At 45.1% G+C, this 14,184-nt stretch overlaps 1 protein-coding gene across 1 annotated transcript; it reads left to right on the top strand.

Moving 5' to 3' along the window:
* Positions 1–412: 412 nt before the first annotated feature.
* Positions 413–1,375, top strand: LOC308331860 (ribose-phosphate pyrophosphokinase 1-like; the record flags this gene model as incomplete). The annotated part of the gene is made up of 1 exon (XM_080787385.1): positions 413–1,375. The coding sequence occupies one exon, from the start codon at positions 413–415 to the stop codon at positions 1,373–1,375; it is 963 nt and encodes a 320-aa protein (XP_080643511.1).
* Positions 1,376–14,184: the final 12,809 nt, after the last annotated feature.

Consider the following 14,184-nt stretch of genomic DNA (forward strand, 5'->3'; position numbering starts at 1 on the left):
AACGCACTGAGCACTTACTATGAGACCTAGCAGATCATGTCTGTCTGTCTGTGTGTCTGTCTGTCCCGCTTTTGTGCCCATATATGGAGCTGAGTGATTTGTTTGTGATTGATGCAAGTGTCTGTCCCGCTGTTACGTCACCATGACTCAGCCATAACCATATAAGGAGTCCCCAAAGCAGCTATACGTCCAAAACCCAAATATGTACGAGCTGCGTTCGCTTCCCGCGTTTGCGCGTCTTACTCGTTCTACTTTTGGTCACCCCAGGCATAACCCTATATGGTCATGCCTCGTATATATAACTATGACATCATATATGAGCGACATCACAAAGTCCGATATAAAAGTTCTCATATCCCCCAGTCTCTGTTATCGCCCAGGCTCTCTCAGCCCTCGAGAGAAAACAACAAAGATGCGTAACATCAAGATCTTCAGCGGCAGCTCGCACCCCGACCTGGCGCAGAGGATCGCTGAGCGCCTGGGCCTGCCGCTGGGCAAGGTGGTCACCAAGAAGTTCAGCAACGGCGAGACGTGCGTGGAGATCGGCGAGAGCGTGCGCGAGGAGGACGTGTTCATCGTGCAGAGCGGCGGCAGCGGGCCCGTCAACGACCACCTGATGGAGCTGCTCATCATGATCCACGCCTGCAAGATCGCCTCGGCGTCGCGCGTCACCGCCGTGCTGCCCTGCTTCCCGTACGCCCGGCAGGACCGCAAGGACCGCAGCCGCGCGCCCATCACCGCCAAGCTGGTGGCCAACATGCTGTCGGGCGCCGGCGCCGACCACATCATCACCATGGACCTGCACGCCTCGCAGATCCAGGGCTTCTTCGACATCCCCGTGGACAACCTGTACGCCGAGCCCGTGGCGCTGCGCTGGATCAAGGAGAACGTGGCCGAGTGGCGCGCCTGCGTGGTGGTGTCTCCGGACGCCGGCGGCGCCAAGCGCGTCACCAGCATCGCCGACAGCCTCAACGTGGACTTCGCGCTCATCCACAAGGACCGCAAGCGCGCCAACGAGGTGGAGCGCATGGTGCTGGTGGGCGACGTGGCCGGCCGCGTGGCCGTGCTGGTGGACGACATGGCCGACACGTGCGGGACCCTCTGCCACGCCGCCGGGAAGCTGGCGGAGGCCGGCGCCGCCAAGGTGTACGCCATGGTGACGCACGGCGTGCTCTCGGGCCCCGCCGTGGCCCGCCTCAACCAGGCCGGCCAGCTGGAGGCGCTGGTGGTCACCGACACGGTGCCGCAGGAAGACAACGTCCGGGACTGCCCCAAGATCCAGGTGATGGACGTGTCCATCATGCTGGCCGAGGCCATCCGGAGGACGCACAACGGAGAGTCCGTGTCGCACCTCTTCAACAACGTGCCTCTGTGAACACGGAAGACTTTCCTCATTCTCACATGTTCATCTGCATTCCTCTGTGAAGACAGAAGCATTCATCGACTACAACTATGATGAAAAATGTCCGACTATACCTGTTTTCACTGAGGAAAACACACACACACATGCAGAGGCTCTGAGCCACTCTGCTACACTCACCCCCCTTTTGTCCTCATCCCACAGGGAAACCGATGTAACGCCCAGGATTCGAACTCGGGTCTCCCGCGTGAAAGTCCAACATCTTAACCACTAGACCAAAGGGATATATTAGACTTTTGAGGCCATCAGGCAGAGGCTCTCTGAGCCACTCTGCTACATACATATATATACATACAGGCCACGGCTGTGAAAAAGGTATATTGTTTGTGACCCACTTTGGTGGTGCGCGTCAGTAGCATTGTTGTGTACAGATCCATAATGTCTACTTCCATGTGGGGTTTCCAACTACCTGAAATTAAAATAATGCCCATATGAATAAGATACAATCTCACTGTATATACTGTACCAGTATATCAAATACCACTTGAACCTCAGCATTCTGGAGGGAACATGGGGTCAAAAATAGCCAATCTACAAGCTCACAACAGAGCTTGGCTGTTTTTGGCAAAGAGATTTATATAGACAGAATGGGTTTAAGTGTTTACGAGCTGTATTATAGTAGAGCGCCGCAGTCCCGCCCCCTTTTAGAACGACGAGGACACCAGGAAATAAATAATGAAGAATAATAAAAATATATTTTTTATAATTTAGTTAGTTGCTGCGAGAGTGAGGTCTAAGCCAACACCACCTCGGGATTCCTGGATCGCTGCCCTCCACAATTTCCTATCCAACATCAGGTTCTTGAGCTCTGCAGTGTTGTCAGCCAAGCTGTCGCGCCGCAGCACGTCTACATTAGGTGGTACGCTTCTTTCCCCTCCTGGCTTTGCCCTGGGTTGGCTCCCATATAGGGTCAATTTACTTGCCTCAAGTTCTGGGTGCCTGACGCAGTGCCCTGCCAGCCTCATCCTTCTCTCTCTGACTTTGTCCGTGACCCGTGGTAGGTCCCCATAGAGGTCCACATTTCTGATGCGGTTCGTCCATGTGACACCTATAGTGCCATTCGTAGCATTCTCGTGTAGACTCTAAAGACCTTTAAAGCCTCGGAAAAAGCCAACAGCCGAGTTGACAAATCATGACACTAAACAAGAACAATTTTGGGCCGAACAAATAATTAGAAAGAAGAAAAACAACGAGAAAAAAAGCGCTGTACCCTGCCCTTTTTTCCATCTTTCTAATTATCTGTTCAGCCCAAAAAGAATTGTTTGTCATGATTTGTCAACTCTGCGGTTGGCTTTGTCAGAGGCTTACAGGTCTTTAAATAAATAAGATTTGAAACGTCTATGGGGAAATGAATGATGAATTCTCTTCCGGTGCCCTCGCAGGGGGCAGGACTGCGACACTCTACTATGAGCTGTTTTAACTTGTAAGATTGATTGATTCCCCCCCAAAAAAAAAATCACACCATGTGAAGTGAGGGGCACATATACGTCATACATCATCTCATTCTGGCCAATCACAATTTGTGTCCTCACTTTTGTCTTCAATGTTTGTGTTTACACAAACCCTCAAAGCTGGACATAGGCCATAAGGAACAAAGTGTGTCACTTATCAAGGGATGATTGGCAACACTAGTTTGGCTACTTATGCCAGTGTGCTCTTTTTTGGGTATCCTCCTTCATGAATAAAAAATATGATTCATCCTCCGGGGTTTCTATGGCCACAGTAATGACAAAAGACTTGCATAATAATAGGTGGTGAGTCACTTCTGAGCTACTGCAGTGCAGACCACACTGGAACCCATACCGTTGCCCTATGAATGCTCCACTTACTGTCACACAAAAGTATCACAAATTGCCATTTGAGCTCTGTAGATCTGACAGTTTTAGCAATTTTTTAAATTTGAATCCTGGGAGGTGTAACCGTTTTGGACATACAAGGTTTCCACCCGACGTGCAGACAATATGAAGGTGATTGACACTCGATACAATAATGGCCATTGATTGAAGCAGTGAGCAATAAATAACTGGGCTCCCACACCTCCTCATCACCTTGCACCTTATATACCACCTCCCTTCTTCTGCTCATAGTCCCTCTACGCCTCCCTCTGTCACCTGCCAATCACCAGAATAGTGTCCCCCTCTCTCTCTCTCTCCCTCCCTCCCCCCCCTCCCGGTCTATACTGGATCCATCGATCAGGTAGAATGGTGGTTGGAGAGACTCAACGCCATGGGGAATCCACCCCTGAGAATGTCTGAGACACAAGGCACTAAGGGCGGTGATTCATACCAATTTGCACGCCGGTGTCGCACACTGAAAGTATAGCTGATCTACCGGGCTCACAATGTGTCGCGTTTCCCTATATCTTTCTGCCTTTTCGCTTTTCTGACTAGACTGAGATCCGGAGAAGAAAAATGGGCCTCGTCCCTATATACAGGGCTCGAAATTGCGACCATTTTTGTCGCAAATGCACCTGAATGCGACCTAAAAATATATTTCGGAGCACCAGTGCCACTACAAATAATTACTGTGGTGCGCCTGGCTACAACGATCGTAGAAAAACGGGCGCTCCCTGACATCCAACTCCACTGCTCCTGTCTGCTACTCTTTGACACAACGGTACGGGACAACGTTGAGCGCTGCATCGCTCACATTCCGAAGCGCCTCGGCTCGCGACTTCACCATGTGTCAGAAAGTACATTATTTCAAACGTTCTGATTCAGAAAAGACCTGAGCCTCTAGCCAGCTAGAGGCGCACACGCGTGCATGTGTGCATGCGTGCGTGCGTGCACACATGCAAGAGAGAGAGAGAGGGGGAATGAGAGAGAGAGGGGAGGGAGAATAGCAGACTTGTATAAGTGTTTCTACATAGCATAAGTATTGATATTGATTGATTGGTACTAAATACCATGTTTTACATCGAAATTATTTTATATTAGAAATTCTAATTATATGATCTAAAGGTGAAAAACAAAGAAAAAGAAAACAGGTGACGTGACTGGGGGCTATTTCCCCTACCATAAGACCTCAATGAATTGCATTGAATGGGAATTGAATGGGGCTATATAGTGTTGTGCTAATTCGCTCATTTCCATCGAAATAAGTAGTAAAGTGTGCCGCTTGGGATATTATTTACATTATGAAGAGAGGATATATAACATTTTTGAGAGATGGAAAACCACACTCACTGCTATATGCTCTATGCGATCTGCACTGCGATAACCTCCCCACAGGGGACCATTCCATATGGCAGATTAACAGTTAAAACGCATAAACAGGTATTTGCCAGAATATCCTGCCCTCCAGTTCCGCCCCTCGCTCCATCTCCTCACCACTCCTCCCCCACTTTCTTCTGCGCCCCCTCTAGTCTACCCCCTCCCCAATTACCCCCTCCCCAATCCCCTTTGTTTCTGCCCCCATGTGCCCCCACATTACCGTCCAAAGTACCCAAAGCCGCACCCGCGCCCTCCATGGCAACGATGGAAGGAGTAAAACTGTATATGACAGCCAATCAAGCCTTAGTTTCTCTCTCCGAGGACTATTCTACATCCCCCCCCCACACACACACACACACACACACACACACCACATCCTTTATTAAACCATTCTTTTCTTCTCGTCCTATCGCACACTTTCAGCGACCGCCTTTGTTCGGCTACGTTAATGCCGTGCATCACAGAGACTGCTGCTGACGCCTCTCTCCACTTCTGACACGTCGAGTGGTTTTTGACAGCCGATGATGGAGACGACAAATTGCCGCGCAGTGACACGTCCTCCACGTCTTTCTGAACTAATTCACTCAACGCTTTTCAGCTACCGAGGGGTTGGATATAGGCTTTTATACAACTATCTGTTTAGTTATAATCTGTGATGCTGTTGTCACGTTGCATGTGGTTGTGCCTGTAGCAAGAATAAAACTATACACATCACCACGGTGTCCACACAATAATACAAATTTGAATTTACTGTGAAATCCTTGAATCGTTGATTATAATGGTGGATTATGATTGCTTTTCTAAATAATTCAAATAAAAAAATAAAAAATCACGTCGATACAATAATATCAATAATGAAATTAGTATACAGTACTAGTTACTACAATTGTACCAAAGTGTCATGGTTGCCAAGGAATCCGTGGGGGGAAAATAGTGTTTCTGCGACATGCAGATCAACAACGTATATGGGGCCCATGCATGGTCAGACTAATGAGCCATCTCATGCCAGGTTATTCACAAACATGAAGTGCACATCCGGAGGGGGCCGCCATTCAGTGTTCCCTTCGGTCTATAGGCTGGATTCTGACTTAGAAGCGGTCAGTCATATAAGCCTGCAAATAGTGTTGGCCCAATGGGTCCTCAAACCAATTAAGCACATGCACCAAATATTGTGGTTATTCTCAAATATACTGTAGAGAGGTGCAGATATGGCCTAAGTCATTGGCTACAAAGTCAGAGTTCCCGAACAGGAAAAGTTGGAAACCTGTGGGATGAGGGATCTAGTTTAATCCCAGTTTACGCTATAGTGCATTCTGGTACGGTAGTCTGACCAAGCTGTCTGCTGTGTAAGACAAAACGTCTCTATAGTCTAGTGTAGTGGTTCTGAAACATTGTTATTCCAATGACTCCAAAATGTATCTGCATGGCCACAGACCCCCATGTGGAAAGATTTTATGGCAATGGCACCCATAACAGAAGATTTGTCAACATAAAAGATTCGGTGTGATACGTTGTAAGCTTGTAGATCAGCTATGTTTGATTGTTTAAACTCATGTTTCACCTGTAACCTACTCAATGACCCCTGGGGGGGGTCCCCCAGTACCCCAGTTGTCCGACCCAGTCGACCCGCAGCCAGACCTCCCCAATTGTCAGTTTGAGTTGCACAAATTTGGCCAGTTGTCAGCCTTCTGATTGGTCCCTCACCGACCAACCAGCAGTCTCCTTCCACCTTAGCTTATTCCACCGCTTTCTGGTTGTTCATGCCGAGTTTGCTAATATTTAGAATGCCCAGTAACTGTACTGAACTGTCTAGCAATAGCCTACGAGGCAACTGAAAAACAATGCTTTTTTGGAGCCCCTCCTATTCAGCTATAGTGTAGATTTTCGTCTTACACAAACATTAAATTCCCATTGACACTGAATGGATGAAGTACGATGATAAGAGCGCCCCTCACTTCACACGGGTGTGATTTTCCACCCCAATGGTAGTGGATGGAGAGAGGATTTTTTTTTGTCGAACCAAGCAACAGCAACTAATGGGCGTGAAGAGGGCGGGACTGGACAAAGGATCAATTAACACTTTAGGATTGTTTTGTGTTTATATGAGATATATGTAAATGAGAAAGACATAGGCAGGCAGACACGGTGACAGTGTGACTATGTCTGATCATGTTTGGGACTCCCATGAGTGTAGTGCAGACTAAATTGGCTACACACCAGGCGAGGCGTAATGCTACAGTATATGGTAATGATATGATAATTGGAAGTAAAATGGGGTTGAAACTGAACATGTGCCTCTCCGCATAATCACCGAGGAGTCTCTGGCTGTTTGATCTGATGTATGCTAATTTAATACATGTGAAGTATGCTAATTTGACACAGTTCATTTTCCAAACCGACCACCACCACCCCCAAGCCTGTCCCCTACATTTCAGCCTTTTTTTTTTCTTTCAACATCGTCATACCACATACACTGAATTGTGCACAAAAACAAGCACGGACACAGACACACACACGGCACGCACACAATTATCCCTCAGACTCCTGAAGGGAGAGGAAATGTAAATGCGATTTTTGTGAATTCAAAATGGCCGAGGGCAGAGTTTATTCACTGTTCACACATTTTACTGAGGTGTCACAAATGGCCAATCAGCCCTGATGAAGACCGTATAGGTCGAAACATGTCGGTTCAATAAAGTTTTCCTTCTTTTAACGTTAAGTGTGCCCGGATCTCCGCTTTGTTCTATAGAGTTCTATAGAACTATATACTTTATATAAATATTTTTAAATGACTGAATTAGTCCAATTGACCACGTCAGCCCTGTTTTATAATTGCACAAAGGTGTCGTGAAAATAGCCGACCTACATGAAGCTCACAATTTAGAAGTTGTATTATTTCTTAAAATCGCAAAATATTTCCGCCAAGAAACACAACCGTTGTACTACACCGTATAAACGACGAGGCGTTGTTTTGCTGTGTCACCCTTAGCTATAGTAAGACTGCCAAAAGCAGCAGCGACATGTCGTGACGCTGCATAAAGTCCATTAGATGATGTAACACAGAACACAGAACAGCAGATAAAGGTCACGGTGACATTTTGACTGGCCAGACATGCAGGACCGGATTATTCATGGGAGTTGGGAACGCTTCATTCTAATGGCTCGTGTCAGTTGAATGAACTAAAGCACAGTTATACAACTCCCTACAATGTAGAGCTATCACTGATAATCATGGGAAAATTAAGCTTTTGTCAAATTCAAGATCTCTGCCAGTGTGTGACGTGCGTGCGTACGTGCGAGTGTATGCGAGCGTATGCGTGAGTGAGTGTATGCGTGCGCAAGCATGTATATTGTGTGGTGTGTATAAGCCCCTTATTAGGATTATTGGTGTCTGTGTTATAGGATCTGACCCAGAAGGGTGCTTACAGTGTAGTGACACACATTACTGTAAGCACAGTAGTGTATACTTCTCTGTTTAAGTAGGCCTACACACACACACTCCATAATCACAAGGAAATTACAGTCAAGAGAGGAAGCATCTCCATCACATCCAGATCAACAGAGGAGCGCTAATAAGCCCATGTGTGTCTGAGTGCGTGTGTGGAGTCCGGCAGTCGAGGTGGACGGGTGGGAAATGTGGTATATAGTCTTTTTTATTGGCCTAAGATATTGTCTATATACATATATCCATGGATCCACTTGCTGACCGGCTGTCGGTATTGGGAAATATATTTTTATAGGGGTTTCTTGTTAACATCCTATTGCAAAAATGTCAAACTTTCCTTTGGCTTTAAGTAGCATGCGACATCTAGGGGGTATTCATGATTCTGAATCCATTCCAAGCATTAGTTTTGCACAAAAAACATTCCTTGGGCTAATAACAGCCCAACACTTGCCCAAAATGTGCTGACCTCATCACATTTGTCATGCAGACATCTATGGCCGTTTTTAGCCCAAGGAATGTTTTTTGTGCAAAACTAATGCTTGGAATGGATTCAGAATCACTATAGTTTGACATGGCACATGCTACTTAAAGCATAAGGAAAGTTTGACATTTATGACAATTTTGCCTGCCATAGGATGTTAAGGGGGGGGGGGAAAGCCCAATAGTGACAGCCGGTCAGCAAGTGGATTCATGAATGTACTGTATATAGACAATATTTTAGGCCAATAAAAAAGACTATATACCAAATTTCCCACTTTAAACAAAAGAAGCCTGTTGGCTGCCGTCGGACTAGAGTGCATGTGTGCGCTGGGTACTGCTGGTTTATTACTGTATTCATCTGGCATCCTCTCTAGCACAGTATCTGTAACACCGTTAACCCCCATTATTACAGAGCAAAATCTCAAATGGCACAGCCTCTGAAAAGACTCATTTGAAAGTAATTTGTGCACAAGCACACACACACACACACACACACGCAACAAAATAATACAGTCCACAAACTCAACGTGTCCAGTGACCGCCGTCTCCCAGGGAGAACGACAGCAGGTGGTCCATTAAGCTCAATTCACACTCCATCGCACGGGCGCGCGTGTCGTCTGCCGAAACGGCGAGCTTGAAGATCAAGTACCGGTATAGCTATACTCTGTTGGCAAGCAATGGCGTCGTGCGACGGGGAGCATAAATTAGGCCTTATTCTGTGTCTGGCTATGATAAAAGAGCCGAGGGCTGTTCTCTGAGGCTCAAAGCTGTACACTTGTATGCACGCTTTACATGTATCCCCCTTTAATGTTCCCGCATCGGCGGCAGATACAAGCCAGCTGTCGACTACGGTGTTGCGGTACTCCTCAAACATTTTCATTTCAAGGATCTCCATAACAACTCTGAGAGTTACAGACCTGTAAGAGTCCCTTCCTTTGGAACTCCCTCAATTGAGAACCCCTGTGTGTGATGTGCGTGTGCGTGTGCGTGTGCATGCGTGGCTTGTAGAGCTATTTTCGCCATGCAACACCTATGTACATTAAGCCTTAGTAATAATGCAACATGCTTGCCCTATATAATGTTATTTCAACAGCAGGAGTATTAAAAATGATCTCCAGCCCACTTTACAATCTGAAAAGCAAAGTAGTACCAGATCATGGTTTCTCCCTGTAGTCACTCATTTGGAGTAGTTTGGAGTAGTTTGACAGGTGCGAGGGAGGGTGCATAGAGAGCACTGTCCCTTTGACCATCTTAAATACCAATCCCATTGATATTTGCTTAACCCTGTCTTCTACCCTGAGCCAACCCAAACTAGCAAAGTGGGCTGCAATTAGGTGGGTCATGGTGGGCTTAAGGCCGAGCAGGTGCAATGCACCATCATGGCCTCTTCCTATTCCTGTCGTGGGACACACACACACACACACACACACACACACACACACACACACCAGTGTAATCTAGTAAAAGAGTAGCGACACTAGCGTTGACTCCTATTGTAACAATGGAATGCGGAAGTGCTCATTCTATCTCAATGGGATAGTTCCAGCCATAGGAGCAATGTTTGGAACTATAGCCCATAGGCACCCGCTTTGTGGCGAGATCAAAGCGTGTCGCCACTCTCTTACTAGATTACTCTGGGACACACAACACAGAATAACTCTTCCTACTTCCGGGCCCCTTCCCTACTTCCTTCACAGGTGTTACCAATGATACAAATTAAGGCTCTGTTCCATAAGTGTTTCACAATATTTTAAATTGCAAGGACCCCCATAACTCTGAGAGCGTACAAAATATAGGTCCATTTGGTTCCATTTGTTGTACTCTCAGAGTTACAGGGACAAATTTGGAACACCCTCAAGGGCACTTTTGAGACCCACTGGTTGTAGCAGAGTGTTACCAGCTGAACCAGCATGCACAATATCATCAATGATGTTGTTTTGACAAAAATGGAACTGAGCCTTCGTTAGTATCATTGGGAACACCTGTGAAGTTCTTTCCAAAATGTCACGTGTGCGCATAGAGCCCATTCCCTTATTACGTAGAACATTACACCTAGCAACATCATGTGTAGAAAGTGTTTTTTATTAGCTTGAATGCTACAGTATATTATGAAGACTACTGTATATGTGAAGACTAGACCGGACTGAAGGCTCACCGTGGCATTATACTGACCTCCCTCCCAGTAGTACTCAGTACTGATGTAATATTGATATCCACATAGTTATTTGCCTCTGCGCCAAGTCCAACATCAAAGTTTTTAAGGTAAATCATTTCAAAGAATCCACGGTTCCCAAAAGAAGTCGAACATTTTAAAGATTTATTGGAGCTTCTTGGTGAAAGTACGTTTGGGGGAGAATGAATAAATAACGAAGAAATGAACAAAAAGTCTGAGACTGTAAGTCCTATCAATTTTTCTCCAGTTGTTGTGGGCTGACCACTCCATCCGACATTGCACATGGGCATTGGCATAATGCAGAGAGCCGCAGCGAGGAAGCCAATTCCTCACTTTTTCCTGAATGCAAAAGATCTGCCATCACTGTCAGGGCCCCTGCAGGCTATGGGATCTGTAGTCGCAGTATTGGCCCCATAGCCCAGACAGACATAGGTTGAAATGCAGGTATGGACTAGTCTACCCGCATTTCCACATGCATAATTTTAGGTCATATTAAAACATCATATTTGGGAGGTACTTGGACAAGGAGGGGCGGTACAGCCCTGTCAAAGTCCTAGCATCGCCGTGGGCTTTTTAGTTAAATTACCAGTTTTATTGATTTTTATTTTTGTTATTACTGAGATTGTTTTTATTGTTCCATTTTCATGTTTTTCTTTACGAAATAAGTACATATGCTTGGGTTGTTGTAAATACATACATTTTCGCAAAGTGATGTTGCATTTGGCAAGAGGGGGGTAGGAGTTTAATATGTTTTATACTTTATCCTACTCCTTTTCGGGCATTCTTATTTTGTTTTTGTTTTTCAGTTTTGTTTTAATGTATTTGTATTCAAATAATGTTCTAAATAAAACTCACATTCATTCTGTGCATAATAAATAGTGGAAGCAACGAGCAGGCGCTCTAGTGAACTCACTCATAAAAAGGACCACAAGGGTGATAAGCATGTGCTGATTTAGCAAAAAATAAATACTAAACAGTCGACAAGAGGCAAATATATGCTTTTTGGATGTTATTTGTATCATTACCTAAAATGATTATAAAACAAAGAGCGAGTGCTATTTCTGGACAGTGGACAGTTGCTGCATATTCAGGATATAGGAGCAGAGAGCAGAAAGAAAGGGGAAAGTCATTATATCATATTATGAGGCGTTTATTGCTGTGCTACCGGCACAGTACTACAGTACTGTGGTGTGCTGTACAACCAATCATAGTAAGTGAGAATACAATCAGAGAATACGCTAGAGATTACGCTAGAGAAATGTGTGAATGCCATATGATGCTACTTTGTAAGCAGAAAGCACTGCCGGGTCCTGCGATCATCACTGACTGCATCACTGTATGTAACTGAATGCAACATACTGTATTTAAGGCAAGCAACTGCTGAGGTGGTGTGTTCACTCCATTGTTATGAGAACAGCAGAGTCTTGCATATTGTCCCCAACTTCCTCAAACAATGGTTACAGTAAAACTTCAGGGTGATTCTTCAAATCCAGAATCAACTCCCAGAGTTGAATTAGGTTATTTACACTAGCGCTAGTCGTCAGCACTAAAGTCAAGTAGTACAATGAGATGAGAGTACAGAGAAGTATTGTTGCAATGTGATCCATAACTCAGGTTCAATGATAATATTTAGCCACCCTGTCACAACTCACAACCTTCAACAGCAGCCCAGACTCACTAGTAGAGCCACATCAGTGTTAAATTCCAGGTGAACATTTGGAATCGATGGCTGTTATGTCAAAGCCCAAAACCTATAGCTTGAACTTGAAAGAAAACAGCAAACTCACAGGATAATTGAAGGGACCAAGAGCCCCACATACACATATAATATACAGTTCCGTGTTAAAACTCACTCAATCTGTGAAACCAAATAAAGGAGAAACAGCGCCCTCTTTTCAACGGTCTGTCTCGAGAAACTACAACTCATTACATACAACAACACAACATGCAACATACGACAACACAGCATGCAAACTGTAGATGCTCATCAGCATTCAATTCCAGAGCCAGAAACAGTCACTGAACATGAGTCATTGCCACACAATCACTGCAGGTCCAAAAATTACAGCACAGCAACAGTACAACAGTAACCTCGCATCACCAGGCTTTCCACCTCGGAGGAAAGCCTGGTCTGTGTTCCAAAATCGCTGTGTGAACCGGTCTGGAGCGGATGGTAATTTACGTCATGCTGTAGTCTTGTTTTGTACAGTCATCAGGCAGGAAACCACAAAGCGGAATAAGAATTCCGCCATTCATTGTACTGATTCCGTGATTCTTGTGGTTTCCTGCCATTTGACTACAAATCATTGACTACAACATGACGAAGGTTACCATCGGCTCCCGACCGGATCATAAACCCGAAATGGAACGCTGTCCAGGTAGTACAACAGCTTGCATCGCATACACACACACACAGCTTACCACACAATCAGCAAAGCAAAAAAGGAAAGTAACGCTCTTTACCTTGAGCCGTCTTCTAACTTAATTTCCATCTCTCTCTCTCTCTCTCTCTCTGGTTCATCCCCTGGTGAGCCCTCCAGCCGCAACGATGTCTCCAGTCATCACAGGATCAGAGTCGTCTTTATTGTCACATCACAGGTTTACAGCTGTAAAACAGGGGCTGATATTTATTGTGCAAACTCAAATCTGACAGGACATTAGGTCTATACTAGCCAGGATTTTTCTAAATCTACCCTCATCTGCTCACTGCTAATACCCTAAATTTGCCTTAATCCAATATGCCACCATTGACAACCTATTATAAGGCAATATTTCCATTTCAAGCATTAGTTTTGCATGAAAAAAGCCCAAGGAGTATTTTTTGTACAAAGCTAATGCTTGGTCTGGATTCAGAATCATGAAAACCCCCTAGTTTGACATGTATGCTACTTAAAGCATAAGGACATTTAGAAAATATTGCCTTATAATAGGTTGTCTGTGGTGGCATATTGGATTAAGGCAAATTTAGGGTATTAGCAGTGAACAGATTAGGGTAGATTCTTTTTATCCTGGCTAGTAGACCTAATGTCCTGTCAGAATCAGGTGAGAAAAGAAATAATCAAATTGTGTCCAACCTCTGCCATTTAATTATTGGACTATACTGTGCATAGCTGGCAGTGTTGCATCTGGCTAGCTCACTTTCTCCCCTGCTGCCTTCAGTGCCTTGGAACTCCCGTCAAGTGCACCTGGCACACTAAAACATTCCAGGTGACTTAAATGTGACTAACTAACTAAATGTAACTAAATGAAAACTATTGAAGAGACTATGACTAAAATTAAAATGTGATGCCAAAAACCACACTGCTGGCATGAAACAAAGTCTTGACACAAAGGATAACCCAAACTGTCCGTGGAGGTGCAATATTGGAGTTTAAAGTAGTTTCATAAAATCTTTGGAAAAAGGACTTTTGTTTCATGAATGGACTGTCAATGGAGGGTATTGCAACTTTAGATG

This window comes from Protomyctophum bolini (assembly GCF_963924005.1).
Source record: "Protomyctophum bolini genome assembly, chromosome: 17".
NCBI classification, from domain to species: domain Eukaryota; kingdom Metazoa; phylum Chordata; class Actinopteri; order Myctophiformes; family Myctophidae; genus Protomyctophum; species Protomyctophum bolini.